Source organism: Lissotriton helveticus, chromosome 8, assembly GCF_964261635.1.
Source record: "Lissotriton helveticus chromosome 8, aLisHel1.1, whole genome shotgun sequence".
Lineage (NCBI taxonomy): Eukaryota > Metazoa > Chordata > Amphibia > Caudata > Salamandridae > Lissotriton > Lissotriton helveticus.
This window is the reverse complement of record NC_136069.1, coordinates 1,497,003,247-1,497,022,811: the sequence shown is the minus strand read 5'-3', so window position 1 is coordinate 1,497,022,811 and position 19,565 is coordinate 1,497,003,247. Positions and strand designations below refer to the sequence as shown.

The following is a 19,565-nucleotide window of genomic DNA, read 5'->3' as shown; positions in this document are numbered from 1 at the left end:
ACACAAGGTTAATAAATAACTCAAATGACAAAATTCTTCAGGGACACATTTCTATGGCTTCAAATATGGTTATAAAAACGATCTTGATTGATTAACACTAATTTTTAAGGCTCATTTGGTTTTTGGGATGCTTTCGCGATAAATAAAAGAGGAGCAAATTTCGTTTTTACTATTCCAGCGCAGTTCGGCAGACTACCAGAAGATGGCGGCAATAGCACTTATAAGAATCTTTGCTGCACTAAGATTGAGTCGATGCCGTGCGTCGTTGCCCTGGAGACTAAAGAATGTTCAGACAAACATTGTCCTGGCAAATCAGACACCAAGAAGGCAAAACCTGAAGAAACAGTAACAGAAGGTAGGTACAGTCTTTACTTTACATCCTTAAAATAGTTAATATAGAGATCCTAACTGAAAGCAGGTAAATCCGCGTTTGCCGTCGTCGCGTTAAATTGAGAAAGTGCAAAGGGTCTGAGGTCAGTGAGTTAATTGAATGATTGCTAATTCGTAAAGCGTTACACATGCTGCTGTTTCAAGTGCTAGAAAAGTTCAGGAAAGTGTGGAGGACAAATAAAAAGGGGCGGGGAACGTGCATTGCTCTCAGAGGTCGATATCCCAGTCCCTGTGTGCGAAGGTGCGAAGGGTTATATAATATTTATAACGTGAAGACAACTCATGAAAGAACAAGGGGGCATATTATCAAGGGGGTTTATCTCCGCTTTTTTGGCTTTCAAAGCCAAGAAAGCGGAGATAACATTATCTCCCTATTACCAAGCTGTCGCTAACACCAGTTAGTTACAGCTAATAGGAGATAGCGACCATCTTGGGCCCCGCTTTGCATGTCAGTGATATTTATCACTAATGACATGCAAAGTGGGCGTGCCAAGATGTTAGCGACTGGAAACAGTCGCTAACATCGCTATCTCCTATTACCAACTTTTGGAGATATTCGCGCTAAGCGCGAATATCTCCAAAAGCTAACACCTGCCCTGAGCAGTTCTTCACCATGTTATCCAATGGGAGGTGGATAACATGGCTAAGAGCATTTGCTCGATAATGCATGAATATCGCGGACTTTTCAGCGATATTCATGCATTGCGGCCGTTTTTTATCGCATTTGCGATAAACCTTGCTAATAGCAAGGTTTATCTGCGATAAAAATCGCCGATGTGCGGCGATAATTTTTGTCTCTAAACAAGTTAGAGACAAAAATTATCGCTAGTTGTTGGTAATATGCCCCAAGGACTTACAAATAGCTCAAGACAACCAAAATGCATTGCAAAAAAAAAAAATAATAATATTACATTAGAAATAGTTGATAACAGATAGGGTCTGTTTTACAAGTCAACCGAGCCTGTAACTTTTAATGTAACTTTAACTTACATATGCAAATAGTTTGATTTAGTGGTGCAATAACATCACAAAATGTGAATTTTGAGTCCCAATTGCCACGTGCAACATAACTCAATGATGGTGCAATAGTAAGCAGGGCTTATTCCAATTTCAGGCATGAGGAGTGGGTGCTCCATGCTGGGGTGACCCGGAATGTTTGGGGACACGAACACGCTCTGGAGGTTGCTGATATTCACAAACCTGTTTCTGTACAACTCCCAACCTGGAAAGAGATGCAAATACTCAGGGAGTTCTGGCTGCCAAGGACATGAATTACCACTGTCCCTGAGATCGGCCCCCTGTCTTCTTGCTTTTAGAAAGGACTTGAAGACATGGCTTTTTAGGAATTAGTCCTTTTTATCTCTTTTTCTGTTGTGTGGTTGCTTTTCATGTTGTTCCTTTCTTTGCCAAAGCGCCGGGATGCTCCTCTGGAGTTGCCGTGCGCTATAAAAGAAATTAAGTAACATAACATAACATAACATGAGTTAATCCCTTTCCAGGGTGGGGTTAGGCTCAGGACATCACTAAAATGCTGAGGGAGGTGTTGAGGAATTGTTTCTCAAAATGGTAACTATTTTCTGAGGTCGAAAACCCCCCAGAAAAGGGTGGATGCGCAAAATTCATTTTCGCATGCACTGTTGTAGTGTACGTACAATTACGTATGCAAAACGCCCTTTGCATAAACCCAAGTGTGAGTGCACAAAGGTTTTCCTTAAATATTCCCTAAAACCTGTGACTGTCATGTTTCCAGGAGCATTCTAGGAAATCTTGATGAATTCTTCTAATTTGGAAATTTACAGCCATGCAATGACGTAAGCATGCAGCCTTCCAATTTCTGTTTGCAAATCACACCCGTAGTACTTAAGAAACTTTGGCTTGAGATGCACTGCACATAAGCTGATGTGAATAACATTCTTAACATTGATTGTGATAATTCTGATTGATCAGAATATTTACTTTAGCACTGATATCTTTGATACAATGATGTCCAATTATAACGTTTTAACGGATGGAAAATTACTTAGAAAACAGCTTCATAATAAGATACATGTGCATTAAACTTACATACCCGCATCCCACATGAAAATATATTTTTTTGTCTGCCACGTTAGGGATCAGGTGTACATACCATGTCTCCTTATGTGTCCTTTAATTTTTTATTCCCTTAGTCCTGTAATTGAAACCACATTTCCTTTCAATGTTGTGGAACTTTATCAGTTCATTTTAGATCTGCAGAACCTTTACCGATGGGAGAAAAAGTTCCCTTCGCCAACAGAATATGAGTATTCTTTGAAATCCTGAATCTGCGAATATCATTAACTGCTAAAGTGTACTCTATCTTTTTATTAAAATAAAATTTTAACGCTTCATGCCTAACCCGAGTGAGTCCTTTTCTAAAGCTAATTTCTTGAAAACTATTGAACAAATTTACTCCAATCTGAGAATCAACAGGAGAGAAAGGGCAAGAGTAGGCACTCCTGTACCCCGAACAATACTTCAAAAACAACTAAGGAGTGACTCAGTGAGAACAATAAAGTGACAAAAATTAGCTTTAGTTTGTTTGGTTAATAGTAGCCCCCATAAACCAAAAGGTGAATCCAATAAAGGAGAACCGGTCACTGGAAGCAGCCTATGTCCAGTTGTGCCTATAAAGAGTAGAGAAAAGTCTCTTTCTTTATAAAAGGACCCTCACTCACCACTAGTTGGTGACATGCTTCATCATTGGGTCCCCGCTGGGGTGGCCGAATGCCTCCCCAGCGTGCTACAACGCCTGAGTTACAGCGGAGCAGGATAGTATTGAGTGCAACAGTGCTCTAACTAAAATGTGAAAATAACTGTGAGTGCTCATTAAAAAATACAAGGTTGATGCCTATAAAAACTTTTAATAAAGGTCAACCCGTATTGAATAAAAACAGTGTAGACGGACCAACTAGGTTCTAATTTAGGAAACCTGTGTCCTTTAGTGAAAATAAACGGTCAACATGTTTCTGCTGCTACATATGCAATTTCGCTCAGCATTCATCAAGACCTAGTATAATTTGAAAGACAGGCCTCCGGTGGTGTGCGAGCGCTAAGTCGCACCCTCCCGTGAGGCACTAGATGTGAAAAATTAGAATAACTCACGGTTGATGCCCGTGACAGCTCACTGAATTTCACAGGAGCGAAAAAACATTGCGAGAGGGAGATATTTTCTCTTTGGAATCTGACGACGCGGGAAACCTTCACGCGGTGTCAGGTTCGAACACACGAGACTCCCCGCCTGGTACCTACACTCTCGGTTGTCGTCAGCTCTCTTGGGCCTACCATAAGGTAGGCCCAAGGTACCCCTGTGGGCAGGGTTGCATTGTATGTGAAAGGTAGGACATGCCCTGATGTGTGTGGCATGTCCTGAGAGTGAAATACTGCCAATTTTGTTTTTCACTATTGCAAGGCTATCTGTTCCCATAGGCCAGAATGGGCATTTTGCTTATAACATCTTATAAACATACCCTACCCTGGGAACAAGATCGGAAAATAAAAATTAGTATGCATGAACTCAGAATGTTAAAGTGCATTTTTCAGTGTGGGTGACTTTTACATTCTGTGTTTGAAAATGCCACTTTTAGAAAATAGGTATTTTCGTGCCTAACCATCCAGTGTGCCTCTTCTAGGTTTGTGTATTTGCATATCTGGCTTTTGAATGACATGTGCTGGAGGAGGGCTGCGGCGGCGGCAGTCTGATGAGTCAGGGCTGGGCTGAATGGGACCTGGGTTGAATTTAGAGTAGGGGGAGGAGATTTCCTTTCACCTGCCTGGGCCAGGTCTGCTTTCAACAATGCTGTCTCCACATCCTGCCAGGAAGCTGCACCAGAGAGGACGGAACTGGTTTTGGCTGGGTACAGACACTCTCTGCCTTCAAAGACAAAGGAGTTATGTGTATAAAAAGGGGGACCCAGACCCCAGAACTTCAGATCACTTCTGGGAAGTCAAGAGGAACCTTTGCCAATGAGAAGAACTGGAGAAGCTGAAGGAAGATTACTGCCCCTGTGCTGTTTGCTGTTTGGGATTGGCCTGCTGTGGTTACTTGTTGCCAAGGAAAGGAAAAAATGACTTTGCTGTTTGCTTTGTGATCTTGAGGAAGATCTCCAAGGGCTTGAAACTGAGATTGCCTTCTGTCTGAAGTCTCAGGGACACAAAGACTTCACCACCAGCTCCCCTGAATTTCCTTGCTGGGAATTCCAGCCTGCAAAGAAGTGCCTGCTGCTGTTTAGGACCTCTAGAGACTGTGCTGTAGGGAGCTGGAAGATCGATGCAACGAGGAAGAAGCGTGTTGCATCTGCACCGATTCCCTACGCATCGCCGAGTTACAGAGAAGACGCGTGCCGCATCCGCATCTGGTCCGGACGCATCGCCAAGTCACGGAGAAGGCGTGCCACATTTCACCGGGTACCGACGCATCATCGAGAAAACCGTCGCATCACCTGATCGTCGCATTGCATCGAGCCGCCTTTTTCTCGCATTGCACCAGATCATCGCCATGCATCAAGGTGCCATCTTGTCGCATCGTAACCGGAACGCAGTAAGAAATAGACGCATCCCCTCCTCTCAGCTAAGGAACAGATGAATCGCCTCCCCTGCGTTGCAGTAATGAACAGACGCATCGCCTCCCCCGAAGCAAGGAACTGACGCATCAGCTTCCCTGCAACCCTTTTGTTTGTTATGCGTGACGCATCTAAGGTACTTTGTTGGAAAAGTGTCGCATTTATAACTTGCATTGAACTGAACTATTTATACCATTTAAGAACCTTATTTTTGATACTGTATTGTGGATTTTTACCGTTTGGTCTTGTTTAGATAAAGATTACTTATTTTTCTAAACTAGTGTGGTGTCTATTTGTAGTGTTTTCACTGTATTACTGTATATGTTCACAAATGACACTACACCAGATTAGAAAAATATGGAATGCTTTATAAAAATTCCTCAAGTTATCTTATTTCGTCGGACATGAATTGTTTAATACATTAAGGACTTCCACATTTGATTACCTGCATCAATAATAATACGATATTACATTTAGTACAAGAACCTGGTTCTCTAGGGGAGAATGAATTCAGTAATTCACTTAGTGCTCTAAATTTCAGGCAGTACTTTTTGTGATTCAAACAAACCTTAGCAGGAAAAACACTCTACATCAATTTAAAGAAGCAAGATTGCACATTACCACTCCCTGGAGACCATTTATGTATCTCTTTTCTAGTAACATTAGATTATGCGAGGACATAGCAGGCGTCCTTATAATTCACCCCTGGTAAAATAAGAACAGGCATCAATTTTCATCAGTAACATGCAATTGAACTGGTAATATGAATTGTTCTGGCTTTGGTTTAACTTTAAAGGTGAGCCGGCAGTAGTTCTAGGACTGGCAGTTCTCTAGTCCCAGTATGGTAGTCCTATCAGTTCAGGCTCCCTTGGCCTATACGACAGTTTTTACTAAGGTTCCAGAGAGCAGACCGTCCACTAGGCCCTGAATCGTTTCCTCTGGGTTTATGTCCCGCACCAGCCCCCAGATCCCTGCTTACTTGTGGCTGTGGGGATTTTAGTCTCCGTTTCAGCCGTTTCACACTCTGGAAATTAATTAAGCTACTCCGTCGGTTCTTTGATGCAGCGTCTACTCCCTCGCAGGCAAAGCCGTTTCACACTCTGGGCCTGCGCGGGAAGAGGACGCTTTGGTGACTGGGTGCAGCTGACATCGATTTGACTCGACCACCCACCAAGGCAAACACGTTGATTTCCCGAATAGCTGCGCTCCACTGGGCCTGCGCGGGGAAGAAGTGGCTGTGTTGCCGCGTCGCCCCCTCCTCAGGGCAGCCGTCAGGTTCTTCTCTGGACCTGCGGGAAGGAAGAGACACTTCACCGCCGCTCCGCCCCCTCTGCGCGTCCCCCGGGTCCTCTACTGGGCCTGCGCCGGAGTCAGACGCCTCCGTGCTTACTTCCGCCTCTTCACCAATTCCCCTCAGCGATAGGCAACAGCACCGGGCCGCCTCTAGACCCGATGCCGTGCTTCCAGGCCGATGTTCCACTCTGAAGTCCATTACCTGTAGGGAGATGGACCATCTCAACAGCTTGGGATTCTCGCCCTTCATTTGCATCAGCCAACGTGGTCAATCTGTACCAGGAAGTGCGAGCCAAACAAGTATGGCCGCAGCTTCTTCAGAGCCCATACCACCGCAAAGGCTTCCCGCTCAATCGCACTCCACTTCTGTTCCCGGGTGAGCAGTCTCCTTGATAGGAAAACAACAGGTTGGTCCAGTCCCTCTTCATTGAGTTGCAATAACACTGCCCCAATGCCATGCTCTGATGCATCCGTTTGGACAATAAATTCCTTGGAAAAATCAGGGGCCTTTAAGACCGGAGCCGCACACATTGCTTGCTTTAGGGTGTCAAAGGCTCGTTGACAAGCCTCCGTCCAGACTACCCGTCGAGGTTGTTTCTTGGAGGTGAGCTTGGTCAAGGGTGCCACAATTGTGCCATAGCCCTTGACAAAGCGACTGTAGTATCCGGTTAGTCCCAGGAAAGCTCGGACCTCGGTTTGGGTCTTGGGGGGCTCCCAAGCCATGATAGTCTCAATCTTAGCCTGGAGGGCTGCACCGTTTTCCTGCCCACTAAGTGGCCAAGGTACACTACCGGCCCCTGCCCAATCTGGCATTTGCTGGCCTTGCTCGTCAAGCCAGCCTGTTTCAGGGCTTGGACAACAGCCTGTAAGTGACACAAGTGGTCCTCCCAGCTGCTGCTGAAGACTGCGATGTCATCTAGATAAGCAGCAGAGAAGGCCTCCATTCCGGAGAGGACCTGGTTCACCAGTCGCTGAAACGTGGCAGGGGCGTTCTTGAGCCCAAAAGGCATCACGCAGAACTGATAGTGGCCCTCAGGAGTGGAGAAGGCTGACCTTTCCCTTGCTCCATCTGTAAGGGAGATCTGCCAGTACCCTGAGGTGAGGTCAAAAGTATTCAAATATTGGGCAGCTCCCAGCCGGTCAATGAGCTCATCCGCCCTAGGGATTGGATGAGCATCAGTCTTTGTCACTGAATTCAGTCCCCTGTAGTCCACGCAGAACCTGAGTTCTGGAGTGGTACCCGGCAGGGCAGCTTTTGGTACCAGAACCACCGGACTGGACCAGGGACTGCTTGAAGGTTCAATCACTCCTAGCTCCAGCACCTTAGTGACTTCACTCTTAATACTGGCCTTCACCGTATCTGACAGCCGGTAGGTATTGGACTTCACAGGTGGGCTGTCCCCTGTGTCCACATCATGGGTGCACAGGTGGGTCCTTCCCGGGATAAGGGAAAACAGCGAGGAATACTGCTCCAGGACTTGTCTGCAGTCTCTCCGCTGTTCAGGAGTTAGGGATGGTGAGAGGATCACCCCTTCCACCGACCCATCCTTCTCTTGGGATGAAAATAGATCAGGGAGAGGCTCACTTTCCTCTTCCTCTGCTCCATAAGTCACCATCATCAAGATGACCTCGGGCCTCTCATGGTGGGGTTTGAGGCGGTTGACATGGAGCACCCGATGGGGCTGCCTGTGGGTCTTAAGATCTACTAAGTAAGTGACCTTGCCCTTCATCTCAATCACCTCAAAGGGGCCTGTCCAGCGATCCTGGAGGGCACTAAGCTCTCCAGGCTCCATGACCCACACTTTCTGGCCAGGCTCCAACTCCACAGGGTGAGCATTGTGGTCATACCACTCTTTCATAACTGCCTGGCTGGCTTCCAGGTTGTCTGAAGTTTGCTTCCACAACTTAGCCATTTGGCTACGGAAGGCCAACATGTAGCTCACCACATCCTGGGGAAGCTTCCTGGGAGTCTTTTCCCATCCATCTTTCACCAGACTGAGAGGTCCTCTGATAGGGTGCCCATACAGAAGTTCAATGGGGCTGAAGCCCACTCCTTTCTGTGGCACTTCCCGGTATGAGAACAACAGACAGGGTAGGAGGACGTCCCATTTCCTCCGCAGGTTCTCAGGCAGACTTCTGATCATGCCTTTCAAGGTTTTGTTGAACCTTTCCACCAGACCATTGGTCTGGGGGTGGTAAGGAGTGGAGAATCCGTAAGTAACTCCACATTCCTTCCACATAGCCCGCATGTAGGCTGACATAAAGTTGCCCCCCCTGTCGGACACAACTTCCTTGGGGAAACCCACTCGGGTAAAAATCCCCATCAGGGCCCGAGCCACCGCAGGTGCAGTAACGGTCCTCAAAGGAATTGCCTCTGGGTACCGGGTGGCGTGATCCACCAGAACCAGGATAAACCTGTGACCGGCTGAAGTGGGTGGATCCAATGGCCCAACAATGTCGATGCCCACCCTTTCAAAGGGGGTGCTAACGACGATAGTGGTTCCAGGGGAGCCTTCAGCTTAACCCCTGTTTTCCCACTAGCTTGGCAAGACACACACGTCCTACAGAACGTGTCAGACGCAATCATCATCTGAGGCCACTAGAAATGAGGGACAAGCCGGGCAAAAGTGTTGTCCTGACCCAAGTGTCCTGCCATGGGTATCTCGTGAGCCAACTCTAAAAGAAAGGCTCGGTAATGTTGGGGTACTACCAAGGCCCGTGACGAACCATGCACCGGAGCCTTGGGTTCACTGTAGAGAAGACCATCCTCCCAGTAAATGTGGAAGTTCCCTGCAATGTTACCTGCTGCCTGGGCTTCGACCTGTCGCCTCAGACCCTCAAGGGTAGGGCACCCCTTCTGCCCCTGACCAAACTCCTGTCTGGTAGGTCCTCCCTCCACATGCCATTCTGCAGGGATAGGTAGGTCCTCCATGGAGACAGAATCCCACTCCGTGGACTCCGGGCTCAACACCTCAGGTGTCCCATCCATCTCACGGGGTGTGGATGTCGAGGCAGGTTTCTCCTGTCCCCGGATTTTCCCCTTTTTGGCAGCCGGCTGTGCCTTTGTTCCAGGCTCTAGCTCTTGCGAACTCCCCCTCTGGGCAGTCGCGGACCGTGTGCTTGCACAGGTCCAATCAGGTGTACCCAGCATCTCCGAATGAGTCCGGAATTCCACCTCCCTCCAAGCATTGTGCTCCAAGTCATTCCCCAACAGACAATCGACTGGCACGGCAGGGCTCACCGCAACTCGAAGGAGACCTGCGACCCCTCCCCACTCAAAGGGAACTTCAGCCACAGGATAGTGACCTAGTCTGCCGTCAGCCATCGCGACGGGGCGGAGTTCGTTTGGGATTACGTGCTCTGGGGACACCAGCTGACTCCTTACCATAGTCATACTGGCACCTGTGTCCCACAGAGCCTCCCCTCTCTGGCCGTTGATGGTGACCCACTGCCCATACTTAGCGTATTTGGGGGCACCTGGATCTTAGGAACCATCTCACTGTCTCCCAGGGACACTAAGGTTATTCCCGCCCACTGCCCTCCCTTATCTAAGGGCAATTCCTCCCCGAGCACTACACTAGCCACTCCCGGTGTTTTTCCTCCAGTGGGAGGGGGTGGTCTCTTGGGGAACTTGGGATCACCTTTATAGTGCCCAACCCCACCACATTCAAAACAGCGGACAACCCTTGGCTGCTGACTATGGTCAGGATGGGGGGTCTTTTGTGGGTTAACCCTAGGAGTGAAACCTGATCCCTTTCCTTGGAAACTGTTTTGGGGGCCTTTCGAGAACTCCCTCTTTTTGTGTCCCCCCTCTTTCTTCTGGGGAGTGCCCTGACCAGTCCTTTGGGAATCCCCTCCAGCCCCTTTTGAAGACACCTGGGTACTAGCCCAGATGTCCGCCTCCTCCACAAGCTTCCTAGGGCTAGTCAGCTTGCTGTCCACCAGGTGTTGACGCAGCTCCGGAAAACATTTCTCGAGGAGGTGCTCCTTTAAGAACAAATCGTACAACCCCTCGTAGTCAGTCACCTCACTGCCTTGCACCCAACCCTCCTGGCATAGTCCAAAAAATCTACCCAGTTTTGTGTAGCCAGTTTGTGGCTGTTCCGGAATTTCTGCCTGTATTTCTCAGGGGTCAGCCCAAACTTCCTGATCAATGCCACTTTCATGGTGGGGTAATTGGTCTGTTCCTCCTGCTCAAAGGCTATAAGCGCATCCCTCCCTCCCGGAGGCATATACCGGTACAGACCACCCCCCCAATGACTCTCTGAGATCCTATGGGCTCTTACGGAGACCTCATAGGCAGCCAGCCATTTGGCAATGTCGTCTCCCACACTAAAACTGGTGACTACGTCTTTGGGCAAATAGGGTCTAGGATCCCTGGTTGTTTAAGTACGCTGTCACCAATAGGATTACTGGAGGTTCCTACCTGTAGGCTTTGAGGTCTAACTCCTTTAAGCTGAGCTCATGAGCGAGCCTCGTCTCCTCCCTCTCCTTTTCCAACCTAGCTAACTCCCATTTTAATTGTCTTTCCTCCCTCCTGTCAGCTAACTCCGCTGCAGTCAGGCTCCTTCCAGATACACTACTGCCCTCCCTCGAAGGTGTCCTAGGACCGGGTAACAGATTCCCCCCTTCGGTTTGGTACAGCATTTCTGCCTCTATGACAGTATCACGATCCTCCTCTTCCTCCTCCTTTTTCCCATCTGGGTGAGCTGCCATCCATGCTCTCAAGCTGGTTTGGAGTTCCACTTTCTTCGCACCCCGCTTGAAGAACACCCCCTTTTCCTGGCAAAATTCCCTAAGTTGGGCCGCTGTGTAGGTCTCCAACTCATCCAACTCAAACTCCATTTTACCAGGTGGGACCTCAGACACTACTGGGAGTATACAAGAAAGAGGCGTCAAATAGGGCTACCTCAACCCACCACCAGAAAGGAATTTGGAAAAAACAAAAACGTCCAATGAGGGAGTCCATTAGGAGAAAACTCCAGGTGTAGAATACGTGGTGCACACTGAGCCGCTGTCAAGTGGACGCAAGCACAAGCCCTAATCCCACCGCTGAACACCAATATGTTGGACTCGGGGTCACCGGTCCACCTAGGGTAGCCTGGCACAAGTGGTAAGGACTATTCTCAAAGACATTTGTGTTGTGTTTGCGTCACACTCTCCACAGCAACCCAGCGCCCATCCACTAAAAATGACACTACACCAGATTAGAACAAGCATTAGAAATGCAATCAGGCTCGGATTTATTTGATTTTGAGCTAATGGCATTGTAAATGGCAATGTCTTTTTGCCATGTGTGATGGAGTGTGTGCATGTGGTGTGTAGTGGTATTATGTGAGTTGGATTGTAATTTTACCAATGGTGTCATGCTGCGCTTTAGATGAATATATTTAAAAGTAAAGTGTACCATACTGCGATTGCTACAAAAGTTAATTGTGGATGCGTTAACAATTGATGCGTGCACTGATGGCTGGTGGTGTGTGTGTTTGGTGGAAAAGTGCACTGGCGCCTGGAGGTGTGTGTGCCTAGTGGAAGGGTGCACTGACGGCTGGTGGATGTGTACTTAGTAAAACAGTGCACAGATGGCTGATGGTGTGTGTGTTTGGTGAAAGAGTGCACTGACGGTTGCTGGTGAGTGCGCCTTGTAAAAGAATGCACTGACGGCTGCCTGGTGTTGTACGCCTGATGGTGTTTGTGCTTGGTGAAAAAGTGCATTGATGGCTGGTGGTGTTTGGCCCTGGTGAAAGGGTGCACTGATGGCTGGTGTTATGTTGTTGTGTGTGTGTGTTTGTGTGTGTGTTTGTGTTTGTAGTGGTGAGTCTGTGGGGGTGAGTCTGTGGGGGTGAGTCTGGGGGTGAGTCTGTGGTAGTGAGTGTGTTGTGGTGACTGGTGATGAGTGTGTGGTGGTGAGAGAGTGGTGTGTGTGTGGTGTGTGTGTGTGGTATGTGTGTGTCGTGTATGTGTGTGTGGTGTGTATATGGTGTGTGTGTGGTGTGTGTGTGTGTGTGTGTGGTATGTGTGTGTGGTGTATGTGTGTGTATGGTGTGACAGGGTCAGACTGATTTGCATATAGCCATGTCTGAACTGGGGTGGCAGAGTGGGCTAAAGAACGGTGATGGATTAAACCCAGATCTTCTGACTGGGTGTGAGTGTTTGATTGATTCAGATGCTCCGTCCATCACCACCCCCTTTTGTACCGCTCTATGGTGTGTGTGGTCTTATGTGTGTGGTGTTATGTATGTGTGTGGTGGACTTAGTTTGAGTGTTTGTTTCCTGCACACTCACACACTGCCCCTACACATTCACACACTGCTCACACTGAACACTCACACTGTTCACCCTGCACAGTTACACACTGTTCATCCTGCACACTCATCTTGCACACTCACACAATGTGAACCCTGCACACTTACACACTGTGCATCCTGCACACTTACACACTGTGCAACCTGCACACTCACAAACTGCAGTCACTGTTACTCTGCATTCACTGTTACTCTGCAATCACTGTCACTCTGCAATAAGTGTCACTCTGCAATCAGTGTCACTCTGCAATGAGTGTCACTCTGCAATAAGGGTCACTCTAATGTCACTCTGCACTCTACTGTCACTCTGCAGTCACTGTCACTCTGCACTCACTGTCACTCTGCACTCACTGTCACTCTGCACTCACTGTCACTCTGCACTCACTGCCACTCTGCACTCACGGCAGACACGCACACGCTGCACTGCCGATCTGTGCTGATCTAATATGCAGGGCTGCTCTGTCTCATCATCCTTCTTGGGTCTGCAGGCAGCCGCTACCTGCCACTGAAGCCTAGTTCCCTTCACAGCAGCATGGCAGACACGCACACGCCGCACTGCCGATCTGTGCTGATCTAATCTGCAGGGCTGCTCTGTGTCTTCATCCTTCTTGGGTCTGCAAGCAGCCGCTGCCTGGCACTGAAGCCTGATCTGTGCTGATCTAATCTGCAGGGCTGCTCTGTCTCATCATCCTTCTTGGGTCTGCAGGCAGCCGCTACCTGCCACTGAAGCCTAGTTCCCTTCACAGCATCACGGCAGACACGAACACGCCGCACTGCCGATCTGTGCTGATCTAATATGCAGGGCTGCTCTGTGTCTTCATCCTTCTTGGGTCTGCAAGCAGCCGCTGCCTGGCACTGAAGCCTGATCTGTGCTGATCTAATCTGCAGGGCTGATCTGTCTCATCATCCTTCTTGGGTCTGTGCTGATCTAATATGCAGGGCTGCTCTGTGTCTTCATCCTTCTTGGGTCTGCAAGCAGCCGCTGCCTGGCACTGAAGCCTAGTCCCCTTCACGGCAGACACGCACACGCGGCACTGCCGATCTGTGCTGATCTAATCTGCAGGGCTGCTCTGTGTCTTCATCCTTCTTGGGTCTGCAACCTGCCGCTGCCTGGCACTGAAGCCTGATCTGTGCTGATCTAATATGCAGGACTGCTCTGTGTCTTCATCCTTCTTGGGTCTGCAAGCAGCCGCTGCCTGGCACTGAAACCTGATCTGTGCTGATCTAATATGCAGGGCTGGTCTGTGTCTTCATCCTTCTTGGGTCTGCAACTAGCCGCTGCCTGGCTCTGAAGCCTGATCTGTGCTGATCTAATCTGCAGGGCTGCTCTGTCTCATCATCCTTCTTGGGTCTGCAGGCAGCCGCTGCCTGCCACTGAAGCCTAGTTCCCTTCACAGCACCACGGCAGACACGCACACGCCGCACTGCCGATCTGTGCTGATCTAATATGCAGGGCTGCTCTGTGTCTTCATCCTTCTTGGGTCTGCAAGCAGCCGCTGCCTGGCACTGAAACCTGATCTGTGCTGATCTAATATGCAGGGCTGCTCTGTGTCTTCATTCTTCTTGGGTCTGCAACTAGCCGCTGCCTGGCACTGAAGCCTGATCTGTGCTGATCTAATATGCAGGGCTGCTGTGTCTCATCATCCTTCTTGGGTCTGCAAGCAGCCGCTGCCTGCCACTGAAGCCTAGTTCCCTTCACAGCAGCACTACACAACGCACACGCCGCACTGCCGATCTGTGCTGATCTAATATGCAGGGCTGCTCTGTGTCTTCATCCTTCTTGGGTCTGCAAGCAGCCGCTGCCTGGCACTGAAGCCTAGTTCCCTTCATGGCAGACACGCACACGCGGCACTGCCGATCTGTGCTGATCTAATCTGCAGGGCTGCTCTGTGTCTTCATCCTTCTTGGGTCTGCAATCAGCTGCTGCCTGGCACTGAAGCCTGATCTGTGCTGATCTAATCTGCAGGGCTGCTCTGTCTCATCATCCTTCTTGGGTCTGCAGGCAGCCGCTACCTGCCACTGAAGCCTAGTTCCCTTCACAGCAGCACGGCAGACACGCACACGCCGCACTGCCGATCGTTGCTGATCTAATATGCAGGGCTGCTCTGTGTCTTCATCCTTCTTGGGTCTGCAAGCAGCCGCTGCCTGGCACTGAAGCCTGATCTTTGCTGATCTAATCTGCAGGGCTGCTCTGTGTCTTCATCCTTCTTGGGTCTGCAAGCAGCCGCGGCCTGGCACTGAAGCCTAGTTCCCTTCACGGCAGACACGCACACGCGGCACTGCCGATCTGTGCTGATCTAATCTGCAGGGCTGCTCTGTGTCTTCATCCTTCTTGGGTCTGCAACCTGCCGCTGCCTGGCACTGAAGCCTAGTTCCCTTCACGGCAGACAGGCACACGCCGCACTGCCGATCTGTGCTGATCTAATATGCAGGGCTGCTCTGTGTCTTCATCCTTCTTGGGTCTGCAAGCAGCCGCTGCCTGGAACTGAAGCCTGATCTGTGCTGATCTAATCTGCAGGGCTGATCTGTCTCATCATCCTTCTTGGGTCTGTGCTGATCTAATATGCAGGGCTGCTCTGTGTCTTCATCCTTCTTGAGTCTGCAAGCAGCCGCTGCCTGGCACTGAAGCCTGATCTGTGCTGATATAATCTGCAGGGCTGATCTGTCTCATCATCCTTCTTGGGTCTGCAAGCAGCTGCTGCCTGCCACTGAAGCCTACTCTCAAACACTCTTGGCCTCATAAAAGTGAAGAGGACATCTGTTTTCTGTTAATTACTTCTTATCTCATCTTGTCAGAGTAGTGTCACATTCCTGCCCTCTTCACTGGCCTCATGCTTCATGGACACGGGGAAAACAGATTCGAAGCTTTGTTTTCCCACTAAGGCAAGGATCCATTAAAAAAAATCGGCAGCATATTGTCCCAAACATAAGTCCCTTCAAAGTTTTTGTTTAATAGCAAATGTAAGAGGACCTGCAACATATTCGCTATATTAATTTCTTCCAATTATGTGATATTCGTACCTTTTGTGCTGCTAGCTTTGGTAATCTGTATTTAAATACTGCCTCTTTTTCATCCACAAAAAGGCTGCAGACGAACGCGCGCCCTATACATGCAATGCAGAATGGTGAACGCGCTCCCACCATCTGGATTGCATTAAAAGGGCACCCTGACAGCTCCTAATTAAAATTAATGGTCTGCCGTGCGCGAAACCGCACAGAAAATGACGGACGAACATTACATATGCCCTATCGCATCAAGACTACTAAAAAAACACCACCGCGAGGACCAATCACCATTCAGATTACAAAATTAACCACTGCAAATGCACGAGCAAAAAAGAATTTATCCAGCATGAGCCAGAAACTCGCTACAACACGGCTCGCAGCTCCTCCCCACTTCGTGGTGACATCGCCGAGCCCGTAAAAATATGGAATGCTTTATAAAAATTCCTCAAGTTATCTTATTTCGTCGGACATGAATTGTTTAAATACATTAAGCACTTCCACATTTGATTACCTGCATCAATAAGAATACGACATTAAATTTAGTACAAGAACCTGGTTCTCTAGGGGAGAATGAATTCAGTAATTCACTTAGTGCTCTAAATTTCAGGCAGTACTTTTTGTAATTCAAACAAACCTTAGCAGGAAAAACACTCTACATCAATTTAAAGAAGCAAGATTGCACATTACCACCGCCTGGAGACCATTTATGTATCTCTTTTCTAGTAACATTAGATTATGCGAGGACATAGCAGGCGTCCGTATAATTCACCCCTGGTAAAATAAGAACAGGCATTAATTTTCATCAGTAACATGCAATTGAACTGGTAATATGAATTGTTCTGGTTTTGGTTTAACTTTAGAGGTGAGCCAGCAGTAGTTCTAGGACTGGCAGTTCTCTAGTCCCAGTGTGGTAGTCCTCTCAGTTCAGGCTCCCTTGGCCTATACGACAGTTTTTACTAAGGTTCCAGAGAGCAGACCGTACACTAGGCCTGAATCGTTTTCTCTGGGTTTATGTCCCGCACCTGCCCCCAGATCCCTGCTTACTTGTGGCCATGGGGCTTTTAGTCTCCGTTTCAGCCGTTTCACACTCTGGAAATTAATTAAGCTACTCCGTCGGTTCTTTGATGCAGCGTCTACTCCCTCGCAGGCAAAGCCGTTTCACACTCTGGACCTGCGCGTGAAGAGGACGCTTTGGTGACTGGGTGCAGCTGACATCGATTTGACTCGACCACCCACCAAGGCAAACACGTTGATTTCCCGAATAGCTGCGCTCCACTGGGCCTGCACGGGGAAGAAGTGGCTGTGTTGCCACGCCGCCCCCTCCTCAGGGCAGTCGTCAGGTTCTTCTCCGGACCTGCGTGAAGGAAGAGACACTTCACCGCCGCTCCGCCCCCTCTGCGCGTCCCCCGGGTACTCTACTGGGCGTGCGCCAGAGTCAGACGCCTCTGTGCTTACTTCCGCCTCCTCACCAATTCCCCTCAGCGATAGGCAACAGCACCGGGCCGCCTCTAGACCCGATGCCGTGCTTCCTGACACAGGTAAGAGGGGTCAGGCCAGGACAGGAGTGGGTTCGTGAAGGAACCGGGGGGAGGGTGTCGGGTTCTCACCGTCTCCCACTGGGTTTGCTAATGTCCTCAGACAGCTCTACCTCCCGATGGGGCAATAAAACAGTTCTGTCCGCTCGACGCGAGCCCCAGCAGTTACCTGAGACAACCCAGTGAAAGGGTCAAATCCTCCTATTCTATGAGGACACTCTGGCAGCGTTTAACAGGAGCAAAATTTGGATAGGGTTTAGAAAGGGGGGTGACAGCAATAAGGAAGCAACCCTCTAAAGAAGTCAACCCTCTCAGTGTCCTAACCCCCTGACGCCACAGCCTGAACTCCCACCGACTCCTTGCTGAACAAAATGGCCGCCCAGGTTCTGACCTTATATACCCTAGGTCCAGTTCACCAGAAGGGGCCAGAAGGTTCTAGATTCCTCTACACTAAGCTATGGGCCAAGCTCTGAGGTAAAATCTTAACAGTTTACAGGCCACCATTTTGTGAGGGTACCGACTCTATCTCCATTTTATAAGAGCACCTGCACCTCACTATCAATAGGTGCTAGTAAGGCGCCCAGAGTCCTAGGGTCAACACCAGATGTTGTGGACATTCAAAAAAAATAATAATAATACAGAGGCTAAAAGGGAAAAGAAATAAAAATTAATTAGGAGGGACCACCCAAAGGGCTGGCAGGTCTAACATCCCCCTTATCCTGAATAGAAGCAAGGGTCCCTATTTGGACAAAGGTGCAAACCATTGCCAACTAGAGACCCCCATTTCTAACACTCAGAAAGTGTCTTCCGCCCACTGCAAGTTCCCATAAATCCATTGCTTCCTGATGCCAGCACCTCGGTGCAGCCTTCCTTTAACCAAGGAAGATGCCCAAGAGACAGGACCAAAGTGGGGTGACCAAGGGTCTCGTCACCAGCAAAATATCAGTTTCAGTCCAGGGCACAAGAGCAGCAAGGGGGATCTTCAGCAGTGCCAGATGAGATATTCTTATAAGAGTTGTGTCTTCTGCTTCTTTTGGAGGTTAAGGAGTGAATCTGTTATGTGGTCAGATATTTCTCCACATTTGGAGCTTATTGCATGAGATATTATGTCTTCCGATTCTTTTATTATTGCAATAGTTACCATAAACCATTACATACTTTCCTTTAGTATTTTACCTCTGCCATTGTGCAGAGCTGTTTATACTGTCACTGTCATATTACAAATAAATACGAAATATGTTCTGTAATATCTTTTGTAAACATACTGTTTTGTTAATCCTCCTGTTTCATCTATTAATTTGACCTGAATTTGTATTCTCTATAGACCTAATAGCATATTGTTATTGAACATTTGTATTTTTTCAGACTATTGAAAAATGGGCAAGAAAGGAGGTAAAAAAGGAAAAAAATCTAAGAAGGAGAAAGAAGGAAAGAAAGAAAAGAAAATGACCTTTACTGAAGCACTACTTGCATTTCAGTAAGTTTTAAATGTATTTAAATTCCAAAACAAGATTGGCTTCTTTGGAAAATATATGCCTGTTTTTAACTTTGTGGTCTTTTGTGTATACTGTGTGGTATTATGTTGGCTATGTTGTACTGTGCATGTTATCTTACATTAAGCCAGCCAAATCCAAGGAACTTGCCAGAAGAGTCAGCTGGTTAACTGTGAAGCTGAAATCCACCAAATGTAACTGCTGGCAACTAGAAAGGAAGTGGTGCACCATCAAAGAGTTAGGAGACCATACCTCCCTCAAGCCAGCACCCAACCAATACCACCACCTCCTGAAAAAAAACAAAGAATGCCCTAGCAGACCACATAAAAGCCAGCACAAACCACAGTAAGAAGCTCCCACTGGAAGAACTCACCGGAAGAACCTAGAGAATCTGTCTGCCACCATTCGCCTTGAAACCTAAGAAGATCATCTGTGACGGCCCCCAAGGATTGTCCTTCAGCCCCACCCTCTTCAACGCCTACAGGACCCCCCTGGCCAACACCGTCAGATCGCACAGACTCAAGATCATCTCCTACGCCGCTGACACCCAGCTCATCCTCTCATGGTTAGAAGACCCCTCCATCTCCAGAGCCAATTTCTACAGATGTATGAGGAACGTCACCGACTGGATGAAGGACAACTGTCTCAAGCACAACATAGAAAAGATGGAAGTCCTCATCTTTGGGACAACACCACGCCATGTAACGACGCATGGTGGCCTGCTGAACTCAGCCCATCCGCCACCCTGACAGACCAGTCCCGCAACCTCGGCATCATCTTAGACATCAAGCTATCTATGAAGACACAGGTAAACTCAGTCTCTTCTGCCTGCTTCCACACCCTACGCATGTTTCGCGAGATCTTCAGGTGGCTCCCAGTCAACACTAAAAGGACCGTCACGCAGGCCCTCTTCACCAGCAGGCTGGGGTACGGGAAGACACTCTATGTAGGAATCACTGCACG

At 48.5% G+C, this 19,565-nt stretch overlaps 1 protein-coding gene across 1 annotated transcript in view; it reads left to right on the top strand.

Annotated features, from left to right (window-relative positions):
- The first annotated feature begins 290 nt into the window (after positions 1-290).
- Positions 291-19,565, top strand: part of CCDC83 (coiled-coil domain containing 83) — a 186,756-nt gene continuing 167,481 nt past the window's right edge. The window contains exons 1-2 of the mRNA XM_078656235.1: positions 291-355; positions 18,475-18,586. Of these exons, the coding sequence (XP_078512361.1) occupies positions 18,486-18,586 (101 nt within the window). The 5' untranslated portion in view covers positions 291-355; positions 18,475-18,485. The remainder of the gene's footprint in view (positions 356-18,474; positions 18,587-19,565) is intronic.